This window comes from Miniopterus schreibersii (genome assembly GCF_964146895.1).
Source record: "Miniopterus schreibersii genome assembly, chromosome: 22".
Classification (NCBI taxonomy): domain Eukaryota; kingdom Metazoa; phylum Chordata; class Mammalia; order Chiroptera; family Miniopteridae; genus Miniopterus; species Miniopterus schreibersii.
In genome coordinates this window covers 11,044,703-11,059,372 of record NC_138124.1, presented here as the reverse complement: position 1 = coordinate 11,059,372, position 14,670 = coordinate 11,044,703, and the positions used below count along the sequence as shown (strand labels likewise).

The 14,670-nt window shown below is 53.8% G+C and overlaps 1 protein-coding gene across 4 annotated transcripts in view; it reads right to left on the bottom strand.

Annotated features, from left to right (window-relative positions):
* The window catches only part of ARNT2 (aryl hydrocarbon receptor nuclear translocator 2), a 75,312-nt gene extending 61,317 nt beyond the window's left edge, over nt 1-13,995 (bottom strand). For 2 of the 4 annotated variants that reach the window (XM_081124657.1, XM_081124659.1), the window contains exon 1: nt 13,821-13,966. In XM_081124657.1, coding sequence (XP_080980783.1) covers nt 13,821-13,851 — 31 coding nt within the window. In that variant the 5' untranslated portion in view covers nt 13,852-13,966. Of the gene's footprint in view, nt 1-13,820 lie in introns of all 4 variants that reach the window. The other 2 variants (XM_081124658.1, XM_081124656.1) reach the window with 2 other exon arrangements.
* Nucleotides 13,996-14,670: the final 675 nt, after the last annotated feature.

Here is a 14,670-nt window from a genome sequence, read left to right as displayed (position 1 = left end):
GGCTTCCTTTGGATAAGAAATCTGTATTTTTTCCTGAAACAGAGGCTAAAACATGTCAGGTTCGTTAGGTTCCTAAAAGGCCCAAAACAAGTCCCACAGAGCTCCAGGCCCTTGAGATCCTACAAGAGAAGGGTTTTGTGGTCAGCAAGCCGCCCCCCTTCTTGGAGATGCCAACGTCCATTAAAAACATCCTGAGAGCTCCAGACAAGGACACTCCTTAACTCTGATGACCCCGGCATATCGTAAAGGTCCTCAGCGTGGAAACGTGTGGAATTTATTATCTGCACAGCTCATGTACCGTGCAACACGTTTAAGTATTTTATAGCCACTACCTCACTCCTGCCTTTTGAGTCCAGGAGAGTTCAGGCTGGAAGGGACCCTAGTCATAAATGCAAACCTACAAAGGGCCGCCCCTTCCCTGCCCCCAACACCCTCCAGCGCAGAGGGGGGATGGCCCACGGAAGGCGATACGTAGTTAGGAAAAAAAGACACTCGCCCATTTTTATTTGGGGAAAACAAAGACCTCAGTTGTTTTTGTAATGTGAGTTACAGAAAGGAACGCTCCACACACACTGTGGCTCTGGGGCGAGGGTTGGGGAACACGGGGTGCCCCATTCTGCCCTCCAAGGGGGAGGGAAGCAGAAGGACAAGGTTATGTGACACATGCAGGTGCCCGCGTGGCCCAGGGCCAGGCCCAGCCTCGCGGTCACATCAGCATCTTATTCTGTCCCCTGGTAAGTGACGTCCACGATCCTCACCCTGAGCCCCCATGAGGTGGAGGGCCCACCACGTGGGAAAAGGTGAGGCGTCTCGTGGAGACAGAACCGTGACCCCATTCTGCTGCGGAGAAGGCCACGTATCAGCATCGAATCAATCCCCCAAACAGGTATGGGGTTCTCAATCAGACAAGAGGACATCTGCCTTGTGGGGCAAGGGCACTGGGGCCCTCTCAGTCTCACCTCGAGCTCTCCTCACCTCCCATTCTCCCTGCAACCTTCTGCCGTCCCATCACCCCGCCAGGGAGCCACCATCATCACAGGGGTCACTTCTTGTGAAGGCAAATAGTCCCTTCCCTGCCGCCACCCTCTTTGTGGGTTCAGCCCCCCATGGCCCCATCTCAAGCATCCTTTCCTGGTTCCTCCGCTCCCTCCCACCCACCTTCCCTCTCTTCACCAAATTCACTCCTAACAGTCTTTTAGATTCAGCTCAAACATCACCGTCCCAAAGAATCCTGTCCCTGACCATCCCCACCCTCCGAGTCCCCTTGGCCAGCTCCCCCGCCAGCACCGGACCTCAGGCATCTTACAGCCGCCTCTCCTCCATCCATTCTCTGCGCCGGTGATGTCATCCAGGCCCTTGGCACCAATACCATTTCTTTGCTGATTCCCAAACCCAGGACCAAGTCCTGCTATGGCCTCCTAGAGGTCTCCCCATCCTCTGGCTTCAGGTGCTGGCCCTTCTCACGGCCTCCTTGGTCTCCCTGCATCCACTATTTCTCTCCCATCCATTCTCCACACAGAAGCCAGATCTGACCAGCCCAGCCCTTGCTTATATCCTATGGCTACTCTTTGCTCTCAGCACAAAGGGGGAGTCCCTGCCATGATCAACCAGCTCTTGTGTGGTCATGCTATTGCCCACCTCTCCGGCTCCAGCTACACTGCCTTGGATACGCCACGTTCCCTCCCACCCCAGGGCCTTTGCACATGCTATGTCCTGTGGCAACCAAGCTCTCTTCCCTCTCTTCACCAAATTAACTCCTAACAGTCTTAGATTCAGCTCAAATATAACCATCCCAAAGAATCCTGTCCCTGACCATCCCCTTCCCTACCTGGTCTAGGGCTGGTCCCCAGTTAGCCATTCGTATTGTACCTGTAGTGCGCTCTGAATGAATGAAGGTCCCAGCGATCCAGGTGGAAGATGACAGAGCCCGAATGACAGAGCCGAAAAGAGGGCATTCGGGAAGAAAGAGATGATGTCAGCGCCTCAAATACACCATGTGTCACCGTCAGAGCCGAAAAGGGAAGATTCTAAAAAGCCTGGTCACCTGACCCTCCTACACTGAAACTGCATGAGGCCAAAAAATTCTGGAGGAGGAAGACAAGTATGGTTGGGTCGGCTGCGTATCAGACCTGCCGCACCATGTGCTGGGTCCTGGGGACTGCGGCGGAGGAGAGGCAGGGGCATTTTATACTGTCTTCCTTCCGTTTATTCAGAGGGCTGCAGGCTAAGGGAGCCTGGGGCTAGTTCTGGCTTCACCACTATGTGACTCAGTGTCTCCATCTATGCTCCAAGTAAGAAATGGGGCTAATCAGGGCCTTCTTTCCTCCCACAGAGGCTGCTCTAAGAAAATGGGGTTCTGTTTCCATTACAAGCACACTGGTGAAGTTCTCATTTTGAGTCAGGAGTTATGCTAGAAACCAGTCAGTCAAAGGTGAAAGGCCCCTGTCCTGGCTCTGACAGGTTCAGTCTTCAGTGAGATGGAGACATGTAGCTGGGTAATTTCATACTGAGAGCTGCCTGCTATGTGAGAGACTGGGAACCACTGGGAGCATCCGGGAAGGCTTCCTGGAGGAAGCCACCCCCACGCTGTCCTGGTAGTGCAATGCAGAAATGCATTGGGAGGAACCAACCATGATAGTAAAGGTGCCCTTTTCCTAAATGTATTCCTTGGATGGCTCCAGAATTTCCGAGTAGACTCCTTCATATCCTCTTGTTCACATCTAGTCACTGGAACCTTCTGGCTTTTTACCCCCAACTGCAACTCTACAAGCTCTAGAAACATCCCGCACACCTCAAATGCCACCCTCTTGTACAGATCTCAGCTCAGGGCCCCTGATCACAACCAGTGACAACTGCACAGACAGACAGAAATCTCTCCATCCACAGCAGCCAGACCCCAAATGCAAATAAACCCCCAGGAAACACTGTCTCCCAGTAACTGCAGGTCTAACACAAAATTGCAATGAGGTTTCCAGCTCCTTTTAACCTCGCTACATGCTGAGGATTTTTAAAGCTTCACCAAAATTCAGAAAATATTATCTGACTTATGATGCGGCTCCCGGCTAGAGCTATTTCACACGACAAATGCAGACATATTGTGTAGAATTCCTAGGGTACAGCAAAGGCGGCGAAAACTGGGGTGTGTGTGTGGGGTGACTGTGAAACTTGAGAGGGTTACAGATGAAAGGAACGTGCATGTGAGGAACTGAAAATACATTTTATAACCCCCTTAGACTCCTTCACATGAATCTAAATAAGAAAGGCCTCCCTTCATCTTCTCATTGGGAAAAAACAACAATTAATGACATGCAAACTTTCACAACGCAGTAACATATAGTATTTTAATGATGATCCGAATGAACGGAAAAAAAACAAACAGAAGGTCCCCCCCGCCCCCCCCCCGTAGGCGGGAGGGGAGAGAGGGAGGCAGGGAACCCAAGAACACTCTCCCTTACAACAATTCTTTCCACAGAAAGCACATCAAATGTCACGGCCCTACCTTTTCAGGGAGATGAAACAGAGATCTTTCTTCCCTGTGACCAACACCTTCTTGGGAGGATCTGTCATCCACGTAGAAGGAATGTCAGGAGCCTCTGGGCGGAAACAAGCCGCATTTGTATTCTGCTCAGAAAATGTCATCGCAGATCTGTTTACCTTAACTGTGGGCCATGATTCAGCCATGACAACTGTCTTGCATACTGATCAATTTATTTGCAGCAAAAATTCCTAACGTTAACTGCTTAGGCTCTGAAAAATCAGTGACTTGGATTTCCAATGCAACCACAATATACATTTGAAATCTCTAGATTATCACAGAGGCATTTCGGGGACAGATCAGAAAGGATTCCTCCTGATGTACAGGGGAGGGGGGTGTCTCTTCCCCTTCTGGAAGGAAGGCAGGGCACAAGGTTCCCCAAGGCTCTCCCTGGGCTGGGATTTTTGTAACACGGTGAGCAGAAAAATCATCAGATGGGGATCCAGGGAACTCTGACCCCAGGTCCTTGCTAGACTTTAACCAGCTGTGTATCCTCTGTAAGGCGGCGCCCTCAGGAGGCAGGCTGGGCGGGGGGTGTCTCTGCAGGGCAGGAGGTGGCAGACATGGGGAGAGGTGGCCGATGGACCCAGGAGGAGAAAGAGGCCAGGTCCTGCTTCCACCAGCCCTGGACACTGAGACGCAGCTGCATGGAACGGGGACCAGTCCCAAGGCTGGCCTCCACCTCAGCTAACCACGCCAGCTTAGGCAGAGCCCGCCGGGGTCTTAGCACGAAATTCTCACTCGTGTCCAAGCCCACCTTGCTGCCTCAAGTCCCAGCATCCCTGCACAGAGCTTTATAAAATGGGTAAAAAAACATAGAGCCAGCAAGAAGATGTTAGAAAGGCACGGAGGGAGGCTACTGCTGAAGTGATTAATCTGGAGGAAGACGACAAGCGTGAACTCCACACTCGACCTGGCCCCTCTGTGAGAGGTGACACACAGGCCCACATGTCTAACCACATAGGGGGACATCCCCTACAACTTGAATCATGCTGGAGTCAAATCTACCAGCCAGAGACCATCAGAGCAACATGGTCTCAGCCACACAGACGACAGGCCAGGACCCCCAGGCTGGGAGTCCCCCTGGTCCCCCCAGGTCCATGGACAAGCTGCCCCCAGGCTGTGTCCCATCAACCAGAGTGTTCAGGCTCAGAAGCCCGGAGACGGCAGGATGGAAAGGGTCGGTGTGGGTACTGGTGGGACAGCTAGCAAAGGGCTCAGAGCTTTGCTTTCACTCCTTTAAAAATACAAAAAAGGGACATGGGATGGTAAAGGCTCCGAATGCTACACTGGAGAGAGCCTGCTCATGAGACAAAATACATCTGCTTGAAGGAGTCCCTGAGGCAGGAGGAGAGATGAAACTTCGCACATACACGTGAGTGTCCTTCCTGGACAAGGGAGAGGCCGTGGCTGGTGGCCAAGGAGGGAAGAGTCGGGAAGAAATGAACGACTCAGAGGCATGTCGACCATCCAAACAGTTTGACATTGAACAGGTCCCAAATGAGCGACAACGTCTGACGTGAAGAGGAAAGCTAATAAATTATGGAAAACACCAGCAATAAAAATCACTCGGCCATCAAATAACACCATTTCAAAGAATAATGTTACGGGGAAAGACTCAGGGCAAAGAAACAGAGCAGGAGACAAAACCCCATGTGCAGCCATATCTTCGCCAGGGACCAAAGTTCAGTTTCAGCCGCAATGGGGGGTGGGGTGGGGGGGAAGCAAAAGTAAGTTTGCAGTTGTGAGTATGCGAAACACAGAGTTTATGCTTTTATTATTATTTGTTATTGTGTTATTTTCCACACCAACATCTGTAAGCTTACTTATGCCCCAGTCTGTATGTGCCCCAAACCTACCACATGCCTCGTCTGATCGAGTGCCCTGGCCCCGGAAAGGACAAGCTGTGGAGTATCTATTTCAAGATGCTTTCTGCCAGTCTTCTACTGTGTGCAGATGAAACCTCAATAAGGTTGATTTTAAAAATAAAATAAATAAAAAAGATCATTTCTGGCCTCCCTGAACCCACGCTCAGTGACCATATGAGCCCACCGGTCACCATCACACCCACACCTACAGTATGTCAACGTCAACCCTGCAAACAAGGCGTGATCCTACGGCTCAAGTCCGAGTGTTCCCTTCCCCAAGTAAACACGAATTCTGGATGAACTAGGATTGGAAACGTCCTGTATGCAGGATACGTCTCAGTTGTCCCAGTCAGATGACCTATAAACATAAACATATCATTGCACGGTGCATGCAGTGAGTATAATGTGTGATAATCCATGGCCATATGACAAAAGCTCTTCACTGTATGTGCAAAACCAATTATTTAAAAGTGTCAAGCCCTGGCCAGGTGGCTCAGTTGGCTGGAGCTGGTGGCGTGGTCCCCCCACCTTGAACAGCTAATTCTCCAGTATTTCTTTGCTGGAATCTCACCTTTTCCATCTCTTATTCTGCCTTGTTGAGGAGCTAGCAAGAACCCACATCTATCTCAGGAAGAAGTATAGATCAGGAGAATCTCCTGAACCAGCCACAGGAGGTAGACAACCCATCACATTGGCATCTTTTCTCTTTTATCCGCATGCCCCATACATGGTATTCCTGTCTGTTTTAAAATCTCCATTTGTAAAGAGCACTTAATTCGGCCCGGCCGCGGTGGCTCGGCGGCTGAGCATCGACCCAGGATCCAGGAGATCGCGGTTCGATTCCCGGTCAGGGCACATGCCCAGTTTGCAGGCTTGATCCCCAGCAGGGGGCGTGCAGGAGGCAGCCGATCAATGACTCTCTCTCTCTCTAAAAAAAAAAAAAAAAAAGTTACTTAATTCAATTGAGCCTGGTGGACAGACGTGGGAACCTGAATACGAACAGGACCCTCAGATCATCCCACAGAAATGCTATTGAAATAGCAACCTTCATCGAAGATGGTGGAAAAGAACCGTACCCACTGGGATCTCAAATGAAACAGCCATTTAGGGAGCTGTCCCTGCAGAAACCAGAACGCCTCATTGACACCTAGTTCACGCTCCCCAGGACAGTGGAATGAGGGAAATGAGGACCCAGGCAGGGTGAGAACTGGGAGGTCAGGCCTCTGCCGCTCACCCCCTGCTAACCATCTAAGCCTCCATTTCCTCACCTGTGAAATGGGGCTACTAAGCCCAACCCTTAGGAAGATTCAATGAGTTCATGGGCCCAGAAGCCCTGAACCAAGTGAGTGAGTTGGCAGTGGGCACAAGACTGGCTTAGCTGCCTCTGTGGATCTCAAGGGTGGTCCAGGGACCAGCAGCATCACCATCAGCTGGGAACTTGTCAGAAATGCAAGTTGTACCCCCTTCAATCCCACCTACTGAAGGAGCCTCTGGGCAGGGCGAGCCCCTTTCTGGTGGTTCTGGTGCAGGTGAGGTTTGATGGGCAGAACTGCCTGTGTGAGGGCGCCGCCTAGTGGTGAACAGGCCTAACAGCCCTTCCTCTGTCCCAGCCAGGGTGACCCAGGGAAGCGGCCCCTCAGGTAAGCACAGGCAGGCTGCCTGCGCTGTTCTTTCTAACCACTGTATTCCCGGCACGAAGGGCCATGATTAATGAAGGGAAGACAGGTGATAAATATTGCTGGACGGATGGATGAAGGCGAATGAATGAACCTGGACAAAGGTGGTGTATCTCCTCACTCCCAGACTGCTCAGTCTTGGGACTCAGCCTGAGGCCTGGAGGGTCAGTTGAAGGGGGAGGAGACGGGGGCACTGAGCTGTCATCGGCAGAGGCAGGTTCGGGCATCCAGGCACAGTGTCCGAGATCTCCGTAGATGCAGGCCATCAACAGGGGCCCCACTGGTCTGTGCAGAGGATGGGCGGCCGGGAGGGAGAACTGTCCCTGGGTGATGGGGCCCTTCCGCTCCCCCTCTGCCAGGGTCACAGGGGGACAGAGGAGTGGTCCCAGGACACCACTGCCTGCACTCAGGGGGCAGAAAGCTAGTGAATGGGAAGAGGTGGTGAGGACAGTCACAACAGAGCAGCAGGAAGCAGCCTGAGTCCAGTGGGGGGGGTGACCCAGGGCTGGGGTGGTGGCAGCAGTTGTGTTCATGTTAACACCTGGGGGTCCGGGCGACGGGGCCACAGAGAGCTTTCTACATTCTTGCCACTTTTCTGTAAGCCTGAAATTACTTCAGCATAAAAAGTCACCGAAAACAAAAAAGTAACTTTGTGGTAGACATGCCTCTTCTCATTGGTTTGCAGTTTGGGGATTCGGGGTCCATTTCATTAATTCCTTCAATAAATGTTTATTAAGCACCAATGATGAGCCAGGCCTTGCTGAAGGTACTGGGGACACCACAGTGGGGAAACAAAACAAAACAAAACAAAAAACCACTCCCGGCTTTGGGAGAAAAGCAGCAGCTCAGAGGTTTCTGGCAAAGCCCCATCTCACTGGGACATCTGGAGCTCGAGAGGCTTTAAACTCAACATATCTAAGACCAGGCTCATCATGATCTCCCCGCCACCTCCCCTCAAGTCCCCCCCAGTGTTCTCTGTCTTGGCACTCTAACCCCCCAGGGACAGAACTGGGGAGGGGCCACCCTGCTTCTCATCTACCAAGTGCAATCTGTCAGCTGGCTGCATTGGGACTCCCCCCTCAACAGCTCAGGGCCCTGGAGGTCCACTGTCCCCGCCTGGCCAGCCTCACTCAGCAGCCAGAGCCCTTTTCCAAACCCTCCTCCCATCACATCACACCCGGCTCGCTACACTTCAATGGCTGTCCTGTTGCATTTGGAAACAAAGGCCCCTTTCTTTCAGGCCTTTCTTTAGCAACACTTACTTCAAGGATACCCTCGCCCACGTGATTCTTTAGTAAATGGCTGACTCTCCAGCCACACAGTGAGCGCCCTGAAAGCAGAAACCACGCCCGGCTTTGCACACCACTGTGTGCACGCAGTTGGCATTCAATTAATATTTGTTTAATTAGGTGGATAAGCAATTAAAATAATTAATGTCTGGCTTGGGCCAATGAATGGAGAGTGGTGCCATTCACTGCCACAGAGGACAGAGGGGACAGAGGAAGTACCGGAGGTGTGGCTTCGCAATCTGTGGGATACAGGGGTGCGGATGCCCGGCAGGCAGCCGGAAATGGAGACCCATGGTTTGTGAGGCTGACTTGTCCTGAAATGAGCTGTTTGCCCCCAAATCATCCCTTTCTCTGCCTGTCAGAAGGAACTGGTGGAGTCAAAGCTGTCTTCTCTGTAGCAGACAGTCACCTGCATAAAGTTGTCCCCACGCTGTCTGTGTTAGAGACAGGCTGAACACACATGTAGCCAGCCTATCCGACTCAGCACCCAGCTACCCGCCAGCACTGAGGGCGGCGCCCTTTCTGAGCCAGGCCTAGAGGGTGCTCAGGGAAGTCTGGCTGAACCCAGTTGGAAGTTTTTTGGGTGTGAAATACTTTCAGAAAGAGAGCACACAGCTGTGATCTTTGATCACATTCGTGCATTTTATTTTTGGGGGGATGTGTAATCCACCAAGCATATCAAATGATGGCAAGTGATCCCAGACTATGCCTCGTTTCAAACTGCTGATGTGATAGAAACATCAACGCGGCTCCGAAAATAAGAACAAAAAAATTCTTGCAGTTCTGTTATTTCACATTTAAATTAACTTGCGTCACGGATATTCATCATTATCTGAAAAGTCTTGTCTTGTTTTTAAAGCCACCATGTAGCTTTCCTATAGTGCATAGTGGTCATGAGGGTCACCCCTTCATTCTCTGCCAGCCGCCCACCCCAGAAAGTGTGTGATCCCTTATGACTCTTTTCTCTGCTAGGCTGTAAGCAGCACCATGGCAGCGGCTGTACTGATTTTGCTCACCACTGTATCCACAGAACCTAGCTCAGTACCTGGCCCATAGTAGCTGCTCAATAAATACTGGCCGAGAAACAAATAAACCCTTTTTTCAGATATCACTGCTTTTTTTGGGCAGAAGCCAAATGGTTCACCATGGGGCTCCCTACACATGCCTAAAGGGAAAACTTTATATAGTTTTTTATTGGAAAGGAGACCATATGTTTTAGGTACAGGTGGTCAAGCAGCAAAGGTGATTTTCCTTAATGCGCAGTATTTCACTGATTCTAAACGTACGTTGTTTTTTTTTAGCTTCACTGAAATGGAGGCACATTTTATAATGGATACTGTGACAGAGTTGAATCGGCAGCAGTTTTTTTTTTCCTGAGAAGTCTCTAAAACAATGTCTTGCAATGGATGGGCTCGAAGATTCCACGCAATGTGGTCTGTGGAGAAACCGGGCCTGTGTGTTCAGCTGGTTTGGAAGCACAGTGTGCACCTCCCCAAAGCTCTAAATCCAGCCCGTGTTCTGGGGTGCCCGTCTGAGTCTCCGAGTGCAGCGAGGAGGCAACCATTGACGGATCATCAAACTTTCACAACTCTGCCCACACGACCCCCAGCTGCAAATGACCCTTCCTAAATTCTCTACAGGCCAGAATCTCTGAAGCTACCTCCCGGCGAGGCCTCCCCTGGGTCCCCATCGTCACATGCCCACACCTAGTCAATGTCCAGTTCCCTCCACCTGCTGCTACACAGTCAGCCCGGACGCCTCTCCTGCTGACTCCCATCTCCCCGAGGACAACATTCTTCCTCACCTTCTCACTGCCTGCATCCACCCTGCACACTGCCAGGTGCCCTGGGACCTCAAAGGTGCTTAGTGTTAGCTGAACTGACCCAAATGTACCCTCCATCCGAGGCAATTCGCCCAGAGAACCTACCTGTACTATACAATCATTTCCAAACTGATGTGCCAAAGGCCAGAAACCTGGGAAAAAAGACAGTCTAATAACCGATTTCAGAAATAAAGGAGAAATTCTAAATCTCTTAAAACATACCTTTGAAACACCCATGATGTTTTTCTCTCATCGATGTTTCTATCTCTCTATCCCTCTTCCTTCCTCTCTCTCAATATCAATAAAAACTTTTTTAAAGGCAGTCCCAGCCCTGGTTAGAGCATCACCCGATATGCCAAGGTTTCGGGTTCAACTCCGAGTCAGGGCACATACAAGAATCAGCCAATGATGCATAGATAAGTGGAACAACAAATCCATGCTTCTCTCTCTCTGTCTTTCTCTCCCCTTTCTTTTCTCTCAATCAATCAATCAATCAATAGAAATTTTAACTATGCAAGCCTAATTCATTACTCTGCCAATACTCTTCTCAGAGGATGCCCAGATAACACACAATTCCTAATGGTCCTCGGTCTGCATTTGTACCTGATCTAGTCATGCTTCAGTCACAAAAGACTAAGGTGGCCCTGGAAACACAGTCCCCTCCTGCTCTGTGTCATTCCAGCTGCAGATCCCCTACACGCGTCAAGCTAATTCAAACCCTCGGTGTTTTATATAAATCAGAAATGCTTACAGTCACCCAAAACGGAGGTGAAACAACACAGAGACACGGAACGGAAGGCGCTAGGACTCCATTCTCTACTCTAAAGGACACATGCGGTCTCTGTCCAGAAAGGATGGAGAAAATCAGCCACTACACAGTATCAGAGACCAATGCACCTGGAAGGAGGGGGGTGTCAGAGGCCACAGGAGATGAGCCCCACACCCAGGACCCTGTAGAAGATGGCATGAGGAAAACATCTGGGAGCCAAACCCTTCTGTTCCCAAAGACACCCCCTCTCCCCCAGGGTAACTGGTAGGATCCCAACCTAAAACCCAAACAGGGGACCTAGGTGGGGTAGGTTAGAGGTGTAAACCGGGCTCATGTCACTTGAACGACACGAGAGTGTGAGGACTCGAATCTCACGTGTCACCACCTAGGCCCAGAGTGAAAGTGAGCCTGCTGGTGCGTAGCAGGCAGCTGGGAAAAGGGACCAGGGGTGGGGTGGGGTGGGGTGGGGTGAGGTGGAGAGGTGACAGGCTGTGACCTTTGCACACTGGGCACAGAAGAGCCTCAGAAATAAATGTGGGTGCCTCCTAGTCCATTTGCCAGTGTTTACCAAGCTCTTACTCTTTGCCGGGACACAACATCTGGGGAGAGGGGTGAGGCAGGAGGGGGAGGCATTTGCAGAAGCAGCACCATAGTGAGCTCTGGTGACAAGCTCGGGTGCCCTGTGTGCAGTCAAATCTGAAATCTCTCTGGGGCTCTAACCCGTAGCTGTATCCCTTGAGATTCTACCTTTTCTCCAAGAAGTTAAGAGATTTGCATGGGGCAGGGACAACATGCCCCACAGATCTGAGTGTTACTACAGGGGACTGGTTCAAGAAGAGATGATGGAAAGAGAAAAGGTGCCACCTCAAGGAATTTCGCTGGAGAAGTTATCACCAAGCTCAAGATCTCTGGTACCTCTGCCAAGAGAGAAAAGACAGGGACATCACTGTCTGTGAATCGGGCCAGGGGGTTACCCATTATAAAAACAATCCCGCAGCCGCCCTGTATTTATTCCGTAGCTCAAGGGGCAACGGAGTGGACAGAACGGCTTTGAACAGATGGAATGGTGTATATATGTTATGTAAACTGCCTCTCTGACTTTATTCCTGTTTCCAACATAAACCTATATTGGACTAAAGTATCTTCATTTAACTTGCTTTATCTTTTTCCTAACGTCGTAACACTTAAACCTATTGATGTTTAAGCAGCCGGAAGGTTGAAATTGCAGGCTACAGTTGAAATTACAAGCAGCCCTCGCCTGTTTAGCTCAGTGGTTAGAGTGTGGGCCTGAAGGGTCCCGGGTTCGATTCCGGACAAGGGCACGTACCCCGATTGCAGGCTCGATCCCCGGCCCCAGTTGGGGCTTGTGTGGGAGGCAATCAATTGATGTATCTCTCTCACATCAATGTCTCTCTCTCACTCTCTCTCTCTTTCTCTCTCTGAAAAGCAATGGGAAAAATATCCTCAGGTGGGGATTAACAAAAAGAAAGAAATTACAAGCAAACCAGTAGGGCTGGGTTTTCAAACCAGCCACGGTCCCACTCAGGGTTCTGGACGGGGAACCCCTCGTCTGTTCTTGCAGAGACTCATTGTTTGTTATGGAAGCTCCTTCCTTGGGACCACTCAGGCTCCTCGCCCCATGCCTCCCGGGACCCCTCACCTCCGTGCCCCTTGGCCTCCCCCTTAACCCTTACCCCAAATCTAAGCAGTGCCAAGTCTGAGCCTCCCCTGCCCACGGGGCTGTTCTTTATTCTGTCCCAAGCAGGGCCGCTAAGCCTCACCGCCGGCACCTGCCCCCGGCCTTCCTCACCTAGACACCGCTGACAGGTGAACCCTTCAGAGCCATGGCCATGTGACTTCCCTTCAGCACCACTGAGGACTCCGTGTGGAGGGAGCCTGTCCTTCAAAGCCCTCCGAAGCCCGGCCACAGCCGCGCACGTCCGTGGAACCCAGCTGCTCCCTCTTCCATCCCCAGCGCCCCAACCCCTGGCTGACATCCGCTCAGAGCAGGTCCACCTGCGCTCACCTGTCCCTTCCTCCCGCAAGTCCCCTCCGCCCTGGCTCTTCACAGTCCAACAGGCGCGGTCTCCAAAGCCTCGCTGACCACTTCAGCGGGAAGGGACCCTTCCTCCACACCCCCCCCGAGGGCTGGCCTCTGAGTGTCCCTGCCTCCTCCCCAGGGGCCTGGCGCCAGCCATGCCCACAGCAGTCCCCGCACAACACCCAAAACCTGCGCGCAGCCAGCCGCGGCGTCCCCCGCCCATTCTGGGTCCCCTCTGGGCGGCCCGCCTCACAGGCAGGGCATCTCCCGGCTACAGCTGCGCAACAGGTGACTGTTCCCACCCGCCCCTGAGCTCTTTCCAGTCTCCAACTCTGCGGGAACGAGCAGCGGCCACAGACCTGTGGATCCGAGGGCAGGACCCAGGAGCCCGAGGGTGTCACCCGGCCGCGCCGGGACGCTGCGGGGTTGGGTCCCTGCGCACAGGAGACGGGGACCCAGGGCGGCCGGTCCTGAGGGCGCCAAGGACGGGGCGGGGCGGGGAGAATGGGGCCACCCTGCCGGGTCCCAGCTCCAAACTTTCCTCCAGCCGGCGCCTCCCCGGGTCCCCGCGCGCGCGGACAGAAGCCGGGCCCGAGGAGACGAGCGGCGCCGGGCCAGGAGGAAGGTGGCATTTCGGAGCCTGAGCGGGTCCTGGGTGGCCCCGCGGGGTCCGGGTACGCGAGGCCAGGTCGCCGCCCGAGCCGGGCCGGGCAGCGGCGGGGATGGAGACGCGGCGCCGGCGCCCAGACCGCGCGCGCCCGGTGACAAGCGCCCCGCCCGCCGCCCGGCCCGGGGCTGCGCGCCCGGCCCCGCTACTCACCCGGAGGGTTGACGGCCGCCGGCGTGGCCATGTCGCGGGAGGGACGCGGAGGCCCTGCGCGCGGAGCCCGGGCGGGCGCGGCCGCGCCACACAAAGGCCGGCAGCTCCGCGGCCCCGCGCCGCCGCCTCGCCGGGTCCCGCCTTTGTCGCGCGCCGGGGGGCGCCCGTCCGGCCTTAGCACCGCGAGACTTGGAGCCGCGGGCGGCGGGCTCCCCGCGCTGGGGGCCGGGCTGCGGGCGGCGCAGGTGCTGCGGGAGGGACCGCAGCGCCCCCTCGCGCACGCGCCGCTCAGCCCGCCCCACGCCCACTCCCGGGGTCCGCGTCCCGGACGCGCTGGGCTCTGCCCGCCCCGCTCCCCGCCCGCGGCCGGGGCGCAGCGTGGGCATCCGCGGGTCAGGCGGCCCCCCACTGCGCGTCCGCGCCCCGGGGCTGCGGGCGGGGTCCCCGAGGCCCGGCCCCCGGACCACCCCGCGCAGGCAGCGGCCGGGGCCTGGAGGAAGGAGGGCGCTGGGCTCTGCCTTCCCCTCGCCTTGGGCACTGTCTTGAGCTATTTGTTGCAACTGCCTGACCGACACAACCCCGTTGTGAGACTTTAAAAGCAGCGTAAAAAGGTTTTATCTGCAGGTGGGCTGCAGGGAGCTCGGAGGGAGTGTTTTTCCTGCCAGGCCCGGGGATCCCTGTGAGAAACCGCGGCTCTTGGGCAGAAACCGGCACCGCAGTGGGAGCCCCGTGAAGGTTACCTGGGAGAACGGGTACATCTCAGGTGGGACCCAGGAGGGTAAGGTGGCCCCTAACGTGGACATGCTTGCAAAACCACCAGACTGCCCCAAATCCTTCCAAAGCAGCACTG